A 13,272-nucleotide genomic window follows, 5' to 3' on the forward strand; every position below is an offset into this window, starting at 1 on the left:
TCTGTGATCAAAGTCTTACAAGGGTGAAATCAGGGTGTTGGCCAGGCTGTGTTTCTCTCTGAAGGCTCTGGAGAAGAATCCATTTCCAATCTGATTGAGCTTGTTAGCTGAAATCAGTCCTTGAGGGTGTAAGACTGAGGTCCCCATCTCCTCACTGACTGTCAGTTGGAGGTCTCTCTTGGCTCTTGGAGGCTGCCCACATTCTTTGTTACCTGGTCTCCTCCATCTTCAAAGTCATTATTTATTTGTTTTTCAAAGTCATTAATGAAGAATCTCCCTCATGTTAAATCCCTCTTGCACTTCAAATCTCTTTTGCCAGGAAATGCCTTGACTCTTTTAAGAGCTCACCTGATTAGATCAGGCTCAAGTAAGATAATCTCCCTTCTTTAAAGTCAGTTGGTTTGGGACCGTAACTACGCTTACAAAATCTCTTCACAGCAGCATCTAGATTGTATTTGGTTGAATAACTGGGAAAAGATGTGTGTATACCAGGGGGTGGGGCTCTTGGAGGCCACCTTAGATTTTCACCTAATACACTTATTTCCCCCAGTTCTTATATTTTTAACAGCTTTGAGGTACAGTTTACATACCTTAAAAATTACATATTTCAAGTGGACAATTCAATGGTTTTTAGTATATCTACAGGTATGCAACCATCGCAATCTAATTTTAGAACATTTCCATCACCCTATTAAGAAAATCATATGCACTTAGTCAATCCCAATTTTCATACCTAGCCCTAGACAACCACTAATCTACTTTCCTTTTTTTTTTTTTTTTTTTTTTTTTGAGACAGGGCATCACTATGTTGCTCAGGTTGGACTCAAACTCATAGGCTAGGTGATTCTTCTGCCTCAGCCTTCCAAGTGGCAAGTAGTTGGGACATAAGCATGTGCTACTGTGCCCAGCTATGCCAATCTACTTCCTATCTCTATAGGATTGCCTTTTATGTACATTTCATCCAAATGGAATCACACAATATATGATCTTTTGCATCTGACTTCTTTTACTTAGCTTGTTTTTGAGATTCATCCATGTAGCAGGTCTAAGTACTTCCTTCCTTTTTACTGGCAGATAGTATTCTATCATATGAGTGTCAGGAGTTCCCAAGATCGCCCCCAGGTTTGGTGATGTGCTAAGAGGACTCACAAGTCTCAACATATGTTCATATTCAAAGCTAAGATTTCCTACAGCAAAAGGATAAAGCAAAATCAGCAAAGGGAAAGGATGCATAGGGCAAAGGCCAGAAGAAACCAGGAACAAGCTTCCAAGAGTCCGCTCCCAGTGGAGTCACAAAGGATATGTCTCCAGCAGTGAACTGTGACAATACATGTAAAATGTCTACCTGGGAAGTTCATGAAAGACTCATCACCTAAGGTTTTGTTGAGGGCTGGTCACACACACACTTTCTGCCTAGCATATACCAAGACTCTTAAAGGAAAGCAGGTGTTCTGCATGGACCACATTGTATAAACAGCTTAGGCACAGTGAGCCACTATTGGTTAAGGAATGGTGGAAACCCTCCCAAAATCCAAGTTCCCAGATGTCAGCCAGATGCTTGTGACTGTTATAAGCAGTCCTTTCTTAAGAATAGCAGTGTCGGGTGTGCTGTTAGCTACTTTCTGCACAGTATGGATATACTGCATTTTGTTTATCTGTTCACCAACTGACAGACAGTTGGGTTGTTTCTAACTCTTGGCTACTGTAACTAATATTGTTATGAACATTTACATACAAGTCTGTGTTGATACATGTTTTCATTTCTCCTGGGTAGGTAGCTAGGAGTAGAATTTCTGGGTCGCCTTTAATATTTTGAGAAACTGTTAAATGTTTTCCAAAGTATCTTCACTATTTTACCTTCTTACTAGCAATGTATAAGGGTTTCAATGTTTCCACATCCTTACCAACACTTGTCACTGTCTGTCTTTTTTAGCATGGCCATTCTAGTGGGTATGAAGTAGACGCTCATTGTGGTTTTGCTTTGCACTTCCCTAATAACTAATGGTATCGAACATCGTCTTCTTAATCGACAAATAATAATTGTATATGTTTATGGGGTACAATGTAATGTTTTGCTATATATTTATATTGTGGTGTGATTAAATCAAGTTAATTAACACATCTATCACCTCACATACTTATCAATTTTTGTGATGGGAGGTGCTGAGCATCTTTTCATGTGCTTGTTGGTCATTCACATATCTTCTTCCTGGAAATGTCTTTTCAAATCCTTTGCCCATTTTTTTTCTTTGAGACAGGGTCTTGCTCTGTCACCTAGGCTGGAACAATCATCGCCCACTACAGCCTCAAACTTCTGGGCTCAAGCTATCCTTCCACCTCAGCCTTCCAAGTAGCTAGGACTACAGGTGCATGTCACCACGCCCAGCCCTTTTGCCCATTTTTAAATTGGGCTGTCTTTTAATTATTAAATTGTAATAATTTGTTACATATTCTGGATGTAAAATCCATATCAAACACATGATTTGCAAATATTTTCTTCTAGTCTATGAGTTGTCTTTTCACTTTCTGATGGTATGTTTTGAACTGTAAAGGTTTTAAATTTTGATTTAGTCCAATGTATTAGTTTTTCTCATTTTTGCTTTTGGTGTCATATTTAATGTATCACTGCTTAACCCAAGATCATGAAGATGTTTTCCTTGTTTTCTTCTAACAGTTTTACAGTTTTAACTTACATTTAGCTCTATGATCCATTTTGAATTAATTTTTGTGTAGGTGTAAGGTAGAGACCTGTATTATTTTGAAGCAAATCCTAGACACCATTTCATTCACTTATGAATATTTCACTATACAGCTTTAAAAAATAAGAACTCTTTTTAAACAAAAAATTAATTTAACAAAAATTTAACAATAATTCTTTAACTCATATGTCTAGCAAGTGTTCAAATTTCAAATTGTTTTATTAATGTTAAAAATTTGAATCAGGATTCAATAAAGGCCACACATCATAATTGGTTAATAAGTCTCTTAAATCTTTAAAAATTCATCTTTTTTCTTGATATTAATTTGTTGAGGAATAAATATTTTATATAAATTCTTTTTTATTCTTGAAAAAATTATCATTGAAAAAATTTTTCATTTTCATCCAAATTTTATGATGTGATAGAGAGCTAAAGAATAAACTAAAGAGAACTAAAGGGATTTATTTTAAAGAGTTTGTTGAAAGAAACAAGCTAATACTTGGGAAACACTGTCATATAACACATGCCTAGCTACAAATTCTGCTATAAGTGGATGACTCAGGAAGTTACAGATGGCGCACACACTGATACTGCACACAACATTCCAAAAGGACTTGCTAATTCAGCTTCCCAGCAGTCCTAATAGACTCACTGTGGAGATGGCTTTCAGTTGATACGTTTGGGATTTACCCTACAGAGCAACTGCTGATAGAACAGGTTGCTGTGTGATTGTGTTCTGTTGTGTCCAAATGTAACTACTAAGGGTACTGAATATCCTGCTTTCCTTTTTTCTTCTTGTATGGCAAGCAGCAAATATTGCTTCTCATCGTGCTCATGTGACCAAATTTATTTTCTTTTTAGATAGTGTTTACTGAGGAATAAATTGCATGCAGTGGAATTCACCCTTTTAAGTGTATAGTTTGAAGAATTCTGACAAATATGTACAATTGTATACCCACCAACCCACATGGGATATGCAACATTTCCATCATTCTGAAAAGTTATTTGTGTCCACTGTTTAAAATGTATTTATAAAAAATTTACATCCTGATATTCTTTGTTTTTTTATTATTTGTTTTTAATCACACAGGCATAATCATTATTGTTTTATACATTTAACATTTTTAATGTTTATGATTCTAAAGTAACCTATATATTGCATTTGTAAAAGAATCAGTCACGGATTAAAAATATAGAAAGGAGATAATTATAATTTAAAATTTTTATACTAAATTCTAGATAAAGCAAAGATGTAAATATAAACAATAAAAGTACCCCCCCAAAACCAGGGGTAAATATTTTCAATAACCTTGTAGTGAAGAAAAGGCTTTAAACATGAAAACTCAGAAAGCATAAAGAATAATTCACTTAAACCCAACTTGATGAATATTAGCATTTATGGTAAAAAAACAATAACAACAACATAACATTTATAACCAACAAAAGGCTCATATCCACAATATATAAAGAACTCCCACAAATAAATAAAATAGAAAAATATACAACAGACTCGAGCAGGAACTTCACAAAGTTGTATATCCAAACGAGTAACAACAACAACAAACATATGAAAAGATCTCCAACTTAATTAGCAGTCAGGGAATACCAGTTAAAGCCACACTTAAATACCACTATACACTCAACATAAAAGGTGAAGTTGGTAAGACTGACAGTACCAAGTATTGAAAACCAAGGTGGAGGAACTAAAATCTCACATACAACTGAGGAAAGCTTAAATTAGTATAATTACCTTGGAAGACCAAAGTAGAACCTGCCCTTTGATTCAGTAATTCTGCTCTTACCACAATCAGAAATGTGTAATAAGCACACTGAGACATATACCAAAATGTTTATAGCAGCAATATTCATAATAGACAAAAACTGACAACACAATCGTCCATCAGTAGAATGGATAAATTGCAGTATGTTTATTAATGAAATACTATAAACAGCAGAGTGAACAAACAACTGCTACGTGTAACAAAATGAATGAATCTTATAAGACTGAGCAGGAGAAGCAAACCATAGAAGGCATACTGCATATAGTCAAACGCAGAAACTGCATTCAGTCAGGACAGTAGTTACTCTGAAGGAGGAGGAAGGATGTAGAGATAGAAAGAAGGAACACAGGGGACTTCTGAGAGGCTGGGAATTTCTTGTGGTGAGTGGTATACACTTACGAGTTGTGCACTTTTGGTAGATATGCTTGGGCTTTGACAAAAATTCCTAGCATGGTAGAAAATGAGGCTGTTCATCACTTTTATGTGTTTATCTTAAAGACTTTTTTCTCAGTGTTTTTTTTTTCTCATGTTCCACCCTGAGATGAGATCAGTACAGTTAAAGCATGATCGGAAATGGTCATCTGAAACCACAGCTTACCTAATTTACATTGTTCCTTCTCCTTCACTTGTAGTTCATCAGTGAGCCTTTGAATCTCTTCATGAGCCACCCCTAACTTCTTTGCTACTTGTTCCATTCCTCTTCCTAGGCAGTTTTGTGATGTTTTGTCTTTTTCCAGGTCTTCATTATGATACTGAAATAAAACTTCTATTAGTAATAAAACAAAGAGCAAATGTACTCTCATGACATTTTGCTATTTTCTATTAATGTTTAAAAGCCAATAAATTAGCAAACAATATCTATGTGTATTTCTTTGTGTGTGTGAGTGTGTGTGTACGTGTGTGTGTCTGTGTATTTCCTTTCTTAGGTTGAACCAAATAAAACTGGTGATATTTGATTGCTTTTACTTATAAATATTTGGTTTCATGTGGTTCAACCTAACATCCAAGAGATATGAGCGTATTGTTATATTTCTTTGCAGTACTTTTTATTTATATACATTTTTACATAGTCATAATACCAACACATGTACAAGTTTCTGTCTGGCTTTTTAAATTTAACATTATACAGGAACACTTCTCTGTAAATTGCTGTACAGATTTTGTAATGTAATGATTTTTTTTTTTTTTTTTTTTGAGATGGAGTCTCACCTGGTCCCCCAGGCTAGAGGGCAATGGCACAGTCTCTAATGGCACAACTGCAACCTCCGCCTCCCAGGTTCAAGCGATTCTCCTGCCTCAGACTCCCAAGTAGCTGGGATTATAGGCACGCACCACCACGACTGGCTCATTTTTTGTATCTTTAGTAGAGACGGGATGTCACCATGTTGGCCAAGCTGGTCTCGAACTCCTGACCTCGTGATCCACCCACCTTGGCCTTCCAAAGTGCTGGGATTACAGGCATAAGCCACCGCACCCAGCTTGTAATGATAATTTTTAAAGGCTGTACTGTGTTCCAGCATGGCTATAACATTATTTCTGTACTCACTTAAAAATTTGGATAGCTTCTGATTTTTGCTATTGAAAATAATACTGTGATGTACAGTTTAATCTTGGGTTACCTCCCATACTTAAATTCACAGTGTACACTTTATTCACCAGACTTACCTTTTAATAACATTTCCCTAGATCAAAAACATTAAATTCCATGAGCAGAACTGAATATATTTAAAATAATGTGCTATATATTCTAAAGAACTCCTTAAAAGGGGAACTACAAACATATTTGTAAATCAAAAATACGTATAGTCCCAAGGTGATTTTTTTTTTTTTTTTTGAGACAGGGTTTTGCTCTGTCGCCCAGGCTAGAGTGCAATGACATAATCTCGGCTCACTGCAACCTATGCCTCCCAGATTCAAGTGATTCTCCTGCCTCAGTCTCCCTAGTAGCTGGGATTACAGGTGTGCACCACGATGCCTGGCTAATTTTTGTATTTTTTAGTAGAGACAGGGTTTCACCATGTTGGCCAGGCAGGTCTTGAACTCCTGACCTCAGGCGATCTGTCTGCCTTGGCCTCCCAAAGTGCTGGGATTACAGGTATGAGCCACTGCACCTGGCCTAGTCCCATGGTGATTTTTAAAAGGACATAACATAGATTGTTTAAATTTTGATACATTCAATAAAAAATCAGCTATCATGTCAAATGAGTGATTTTTTCCTCCTCAAATTTTTGTGATGTGTTCAAAATACTTTTATGCATAATTTGATAATTCTTACAGCATGACTCTTTTTTTTTTTTTTAAGAGATGAGGTCATGCTCTGTCACCCAGGCTAGAGTGCAGTGGCGCAACCATAGCTCACTGCAGACTCCAACTCCTGGGCTCAAGCAATCCTCCCACCTCAGCCTCCCATGTAACTGGAACTACACCACACCCAGCTAATTTTTTTGTATTTTTCATAGAAACTGAGTCTCACTATGTTACCCAGGCTGGTCTTGAACTCCTGGCCTCAGGTCATCCTCCAGTTTTGGTCTCCCAAAGTGCTGGGATTATAGGCATGAGCCACCACATCTGGCCATGAATCTATACATTATCATACATTCAAACAAAATACTTCTAAGGTAAAAGCTGATTTGTAATTAGCCACAATTATTAAGTAAAGGATTATAATTTCTTTTTTACCTCACTCAGTTTTTTTAGACTGTTACACAGGTTCTTGATGTTCTCTTTGTAGAGACTGGTGGATTTGTTCCAATTTCTTCTTAACAAAATTCAATATATAAATGAAACGTACATAAATCAGTCTTCATGAATAAAAATGTCATTTTGCCTGGGTGTGGTGGCTCACCTGTAATTCCAGCATTTTGGGAGGACAAGACAGGAGGATTACTTGAGCCCAGGAGGTTGAGGCTGCAGTGAACGGAGATCATGCTACTGCACTCCAGCACTCCAACCTGGACAAGAAAAAGAAAGAGAAAATGTTTAAATCTTCAACTAAAGTATAAAAATGAATGATAAATTTTAGCAAGATTGCTAGATATAAGGTCAATATATAAAAATAATTATAATTTAAAATACCAGTAACATATTAGTAGAAAATTAATTTTTTTAAAAAGATAGCATTTATTATTAATAGCATCTAAAAATATGAAGCACCTAGGAATAAATCTAACAAAAATGTGCAAGATCTTTGTGGGGAAAATTATAAAAATTTACCTATATACATTAGAAAATGAATAGATATTTCATAATTACAGATCATATCTATGAAACAATTTGTGTTAATTTTTATATATGGTGTGAGATAAATTTATTGCAAGGTCTAAAATTTCATATATTGCCTTGACATCTTTCAGCCTCACAGAAGCCCCAAAAAAGCCTAGCCATCAGTTACTCGGCTCGCACCAGAGATGTCCCCCATCCAGAGAGAGTCTCCATCTGGCCAGTTCCTCTATCAGCCGGAGCAGCTGTACTCCACCCAGTCCTTAAACTAATGAGTTTCACTTCCCTGCCAGCCCACGGAATTTTCCAGACAAGCCAATCACATCTTCCCATGGGAACCAGGAGGCACCTCATCTTCTTGTTACTACAAAGCCTGCCTCCCATACTCCCTATGAGTTCATTCTATTCCTGAGAGTAACTCCTTGTGGCCCTGCATAGCATAGCATATCTATCCTCTTCCCATGGGCTGAGTGTATCTGACTAATAAGCTGCTATCAATCTCATCTCTCTCCAGTGTTAGGTGTCATGTATTTGGCCATCTTGTGGTATTTAGAGCAGGCATTCCTCACCAATGGGGAACAGAACTTCGATCAGGATTTGGGGGGCTTTATTTTTTTGTAAGCATATGTCTATATCTAATTGTTCCAGCATCATTTGTTGAAAAGGTTATCCTTTTCTCATTGAATTACTTTGTCACCTTTGTTGAAAATCTGTTGATGGTGTACTTGTGGGCTTATTTCTGGACTCTCTATTGAGAGTTCCATTGATCTATAGATCTATCTGAATGCCAAGAATGCATTTTCTTTTTTTGAGATGGAGTCTCACTCTTTCGCCCAGGCTGGAGTGCAATGGTGCAATCTCGGCTCACTGCAACCTCCACCTCCCATGTTCAAGCGATTCTCCTGACTCAGCCTCCTGAATAGCTAGGATTACAGGCACCCACAACCACGCCCAGCTAATTTTTGTACTTTTAGTAGAGATGGGGTTTCACCATGTTGGCCAGGCTAGTCTTGAACTCTTGAACTCCGGTGATCCGCCCAACTCGGCCTCCCAAAGTGCTGAGATTACAGGTGCGAAACATCGTGTCCAGCCCAAGAGTATATTTTCTTGATTGCTACAGCTTTATGGTTAAGTCTTGAAATCAGGAAGTGTTAGTGCTCCAACTTTGTTCTTTTTCAGTTTTTTTTACTAGTCTAGGACCTTGCATGTCCACATCAATTTTAGAATCAGTTTGTCAGTTTCTACAAATAAAAAAAGTGACTTTGCTGATTATTTTACGCTCAGGCTCTTTACAACATTAGCTAAAACAAAATATTAGCTTTAACCAAATTAGGAATGCAACACAAATGTTACAGGCTATATTTTATCATAAAATGGGTATCTGGGGGGGGGGCGCAGTTTGGTTTTTGTTTTGTTTTATTCTGTTGTTTGAGACAGGATCTCACTCCGTTCCCCAGGCTGGAGTGCAGTGATGCAATCAAGGCTCACCGCAGCCTCGACCTCCCAGGCTCAGGTGATCCTCCCACCTCTGCCTCCCGAGTAACTGAGACTGCAAGTGCATGCCACCATGCCTGGCTAATTTTTGTATTTTTTGTAGAGATGGGGTTTCGCCACTTTGTCCTGGCTGGTCTCAAATTCCTAGGCTCTAGCAATCTACCTGCCTTGGCCTCACAAAGTGCTAGGATTACAGGCGTGATGAGCCACCGTGCACGGCCAGAGAATCTGTGTTAATTCTTTCTGGCCATTATTGGAAAACTATGATCTAAAAGTGATTGAGTAGATGGTATTAGAGTCATCCAAGATTTCACCCACCATTCTCAATTTGTTTGATAGATTCCTTTTCATTAATAAATCAGTTCATCTTCCCTTCACCATTTACACTCTGAGCCTTGTTTTTCGTTCTCATTCTTTGATTATTACTGCAAAACTACCCCTAAGTTTCCCACTTCCAATCTGGTCCCTGTGTAATCCATCCCTCTACTGTTGCTAGAGTAATTTTTCTAAAACATGAATCAGATCATGTTAGCTGCCCTCTTAAAATTATTTAGTGATTCTCCAGATATTTTATAACAAAGTCAATAATTCATATGTTCAAAAATATTTGTATGCTTTTAGCATAGTCCAGGAACATCAAGCATAGTCCAGGTGTCAAATCCAAATGCCTTAGTTTAGCATACGGTTTCACCATGACGTGGTTCCTGAAAATATCTCCAGCCACATTTCTTCTTAGCATTCACTCATGTGAACCACTATGTATTATCAACTCTGTTCCCTTTGCCAGGAATGCCTTTCCCAGCTTCTTAATCTAGCTAGCACCTTTCAAAACACAACTCAATGCAATCTCCTTTGGAAGCCTTTTCTGGTCACCCTACCCATCCTGTCTTTCTCATCACCTCCCCTGAATTTTCCTAGTATTCTGTGCCTTCCCTTAGCATAGGACTATCCACACTGAACTACAACCACTGGCTTATCTCTTTCCTTCACAGTTTACAGATTTATTGCAAGTCCGGATCAAGTCTAATTTGAAGAATGTGGGATGAATAGGATTGATTTACAAACTGAGGCTTACTGGCAGTCCAAATCATTAACATGCTAGGGAAAACTGTATATGAACTTTTGCATTATAATGACATCATTCTCCTATTTATCAATCATCATGAGCTAATTTATATTGCAAAAACACGTGGCCTGTAATCCCAGCACTTTGGGAGGCTGAGGCGAGCGGATCACGAGGTCAAGAGATCAAGATCATCCTGGCCAAAATGGTGAAACCCCGTCTTTACTAAAAATACAAAAATTAGCCAGGCATGGTGGCGTGCATCTGTAGTCCCAGCTACTAGGGAGGCTGAGGCAGGAGAATCCCTTGAAGCTGGGAGGCAGAGGTTGCAGTGAGCCGAGATCACGCCACTGCACTCCAGCCTGGGTGAAAGAGTGAGACTCCATCTCAAAAAAACAAAACAAAGAAAAACACATGTTGGCAGTAGGACATACAATATCTTCTGTTTCTTGCAGTGTGGCAGATTAGAGCCCTTGAACAACCTTCCTACTGAGAATTACCAGAAATGCCGGAAGAAATTTTCCAGAAGCTTTGTAGAGGGGAAAAAAAAAGAGCCAGAATTAAAGAAAACTCTTAAAATGCAACCATTATACAAACAAAAATAGAATATTAACTTTAAATCATCAGAAGAAAATTCAGTCTACCCAGTAGAAAGCAAGAAAGGAAAAAATGAGGGTACAGTACTGTAATATGTCCTATAATCAACTCAATTTTCTCTGCACCTGGGCAAAAAAAAAAAAAAAACTTCCATCAACTAACTCTTGTAAAAGAAATTTCTAAAAGGAAAAAAGGAAAATGATCCTGAATGGAATATCTGAGATGCAAGGAAAAATGCTGAGTACAGAAAATAATAAATGTGTGGTAAATATAATCACTGACCATATATAATAATAAGTATAATAACAGCACCTAATTTTTTTATCTTTTTTTTTTTTTTGAGAAGGAGTTTCACTCCTTTTGCCCAGGCTGGAGTGCAATGGCACAATCTCCGCTCACCACAACCTCTGCCTCCCAGGTTCAAGCAATTCTCCTGCCTCAGTCTCCCAAGTAGCTGAGATTACAGGCATGAACCACCACATCCGGCTAATTTTGTATTTTTAGTAGAGACAGGGTTTCTCCATGTTGGTCAAGCTGGTCTCGAACTCCCCACCTCAGGTGATCCACCCGCCTCAGTCTCCCAAAGTGCTGGCCTAATAGCACCTAAGTGTGTAGCTACACAAATATAGAATATTCTAAAAGGGTTCTATCTGTATTTTCCTTTGCAGCTTTGAAGTACTTAATATTTTCTAAGTCCTTAATATGCTAGTGAAGGAGTTAAAAATACACCACTCTGGTGTATTGACTATTTTGAGTTAAACACACTTGAAAAACAGCAGGTGCAAGATCATTCTGATCTTCCTTCTATTTCTTAAAAGCAAGAGATGAAATTCCCATGTTGAAAGATGCCCTCCCTTTGCTAGAAGGAAAGCAACACTCTTCTGATTAAGGATGGGAAGTTGAGGCCAAGAGAATTCTGTACAGACCTTGTTAAAGTACCTCTTATCTTTTCAGCCTTTCCATATATTTAGTTGCTTTTCACAGCTTACTATTGTCTGTCCAATTCAGTATATGAGAGATTGATTCTAAGTGCTTCTTTGGGTCTTCATCTCCATTTATTTCCAATTTAAATAAACGTGTATGCTTTTCTCCTGTTAATCTGTTTTATATCAACTTAATTCTCAGGCTCAGCTGGGAAAAAAAAAAAAACCTAAAGAGGAAGAGGTAAAGTTTTGCCTCCCCTAAACTGGGTACTTTACAAGCCAGGTACTGTGAGAGACACAAATCACTAAAACTAGGACATGATCTCTACTCCAGAGGAGCTGATACTGATTATAATATAGTGTGGTAAGTGCTGTAACAGACACTGAAAGAAAATACCCTGCACTCTCATACACATTTCAGACTATTTCAGAATACATACTTTTTAAAAAGACAGGCAGAAAATACACCTAAAACATTAGAAGTATTATACTTTTCTTGGGGTAGAAGATATAATTTTTCCCTTCTTTATAAGAGCATACATTTCTCAAATTTTCTATAATGTCATATGTTAATTCTAGAATTAGGGAATAAGTTTTAAAATGACATGCCCACAAAAGGAAAAACAACTCTGTTTGAGTTGGAGCTCTTTAAACTCATGTCTAAGCTGTTCATTTTCCTTTTCATCATAACCATGAAAAAATGCTTCTCTTCCCTCTGTTAGGTTACAAATACAGTTTGCATAATTTTCCACCTAAAAAAACCACATTTTCTTACTTTTAGTCCATGGCTCATATTTTAATCCATATTAAAGGTCCGGGAAGTGAAAGAGCAATTAAGAGATCACCATTCTATCATGACTATAATCTGAGAAATCAACAGAAAACTCAGCTTTCCTCAAGTGTTGGCATCTGGCTCTAAACTCCCTTCCAGCTGTCTTACATTATCATACACTATGTTTCCCATAGGTATGATGACATGTAACCACAAATTTCTGGGACAGTCCCAATCTCTAATATTTTTTTCTATCAACATACCAGGTTTTAAATCAAGTTTCCCTCTCTGTGGTTTAGGAAATATGGTCATGATATCCATGAACAGAAAAAAATCTACATAATAATTAGGTTTATACTGCTATGCTGAAACTGATGGCTAAGATGATTAAATGTTAACAGGAGATTACATTTAAAAATTGTTGTGTATTCTTTGAAAAGCTTGCAGTTAATATAACGGCTTCACAAAAAGCTACTTTTATGCGCATAATAACAGGTAGAAAGCTAATATGCTCCAGGCACTATATTAAGTACATCAAATATTTAATTGTCTCCACAACCACATGGGACTATTATTCTCCCACTTTGGAGGTGAAGAAGCAGGCTTAGAGAGGCTAAGAGACTTGCCTTGTCACATAGGGAATAAGGGGAGGAGCTAGAATTCATACTCTGATGGGTAGAAACCAGAGACTGAGTTCTTAGTATGCCAAAGTGCTTAGAAGTAG

The 13,272-nt window shown here is 37.3% G+C and overlaps 1 protein-coding gene across 4 annotated transcripts in view; it reads right to left on the bottom strand.

Moving 5' to 3' along the window:
• CCDC30 (coiled-coil domain containing 30) overlaps positions 1–7,434 on the bottom strand; it is a 176,464-nt gene extending 169,030 nt beyond the window's left edge. For all 4 annotated transcript variants that reach the window (XM_055094523.3, XM_034962696.4, XM_055094519.2 and 1 more), the window contains exons 1-2: positions 7,326–7,434; positions 5,079–5,232 (exon numbers count right to left, since the gene is read on the bottom strand). In XM_055094523.3, coding sequence (XP_054950498.1) covers positions 5,079–5,232; positions 7,326–7,340 — 169 coding nt within the window. In that variant the 5' untranslated portion in view covers positions 7,341–7,434. The remainder of the gene's footprint in view (positions 1–5,078; positions 5,233–7,325) is intronic.
• Between the last annotated feature and the right edge of the window lie 5,838 nt (positions 7,435–13,272).

The sequence above is a fragment of the Pan paniscus genome, chromosome 1 (assembly GCF_029289425.2).
Source record: "Pan paniscus chromosome 1, NHGRI_mPanPan1-v2.0_pri, whole genome shotgun sequence".
In the NCBI taxonomy this organism is placed as follows: Eukaryota; Metazoa; Chordata; class Mammalia; order Primates; family Hominidae; genus Pan; species Pan paniscus.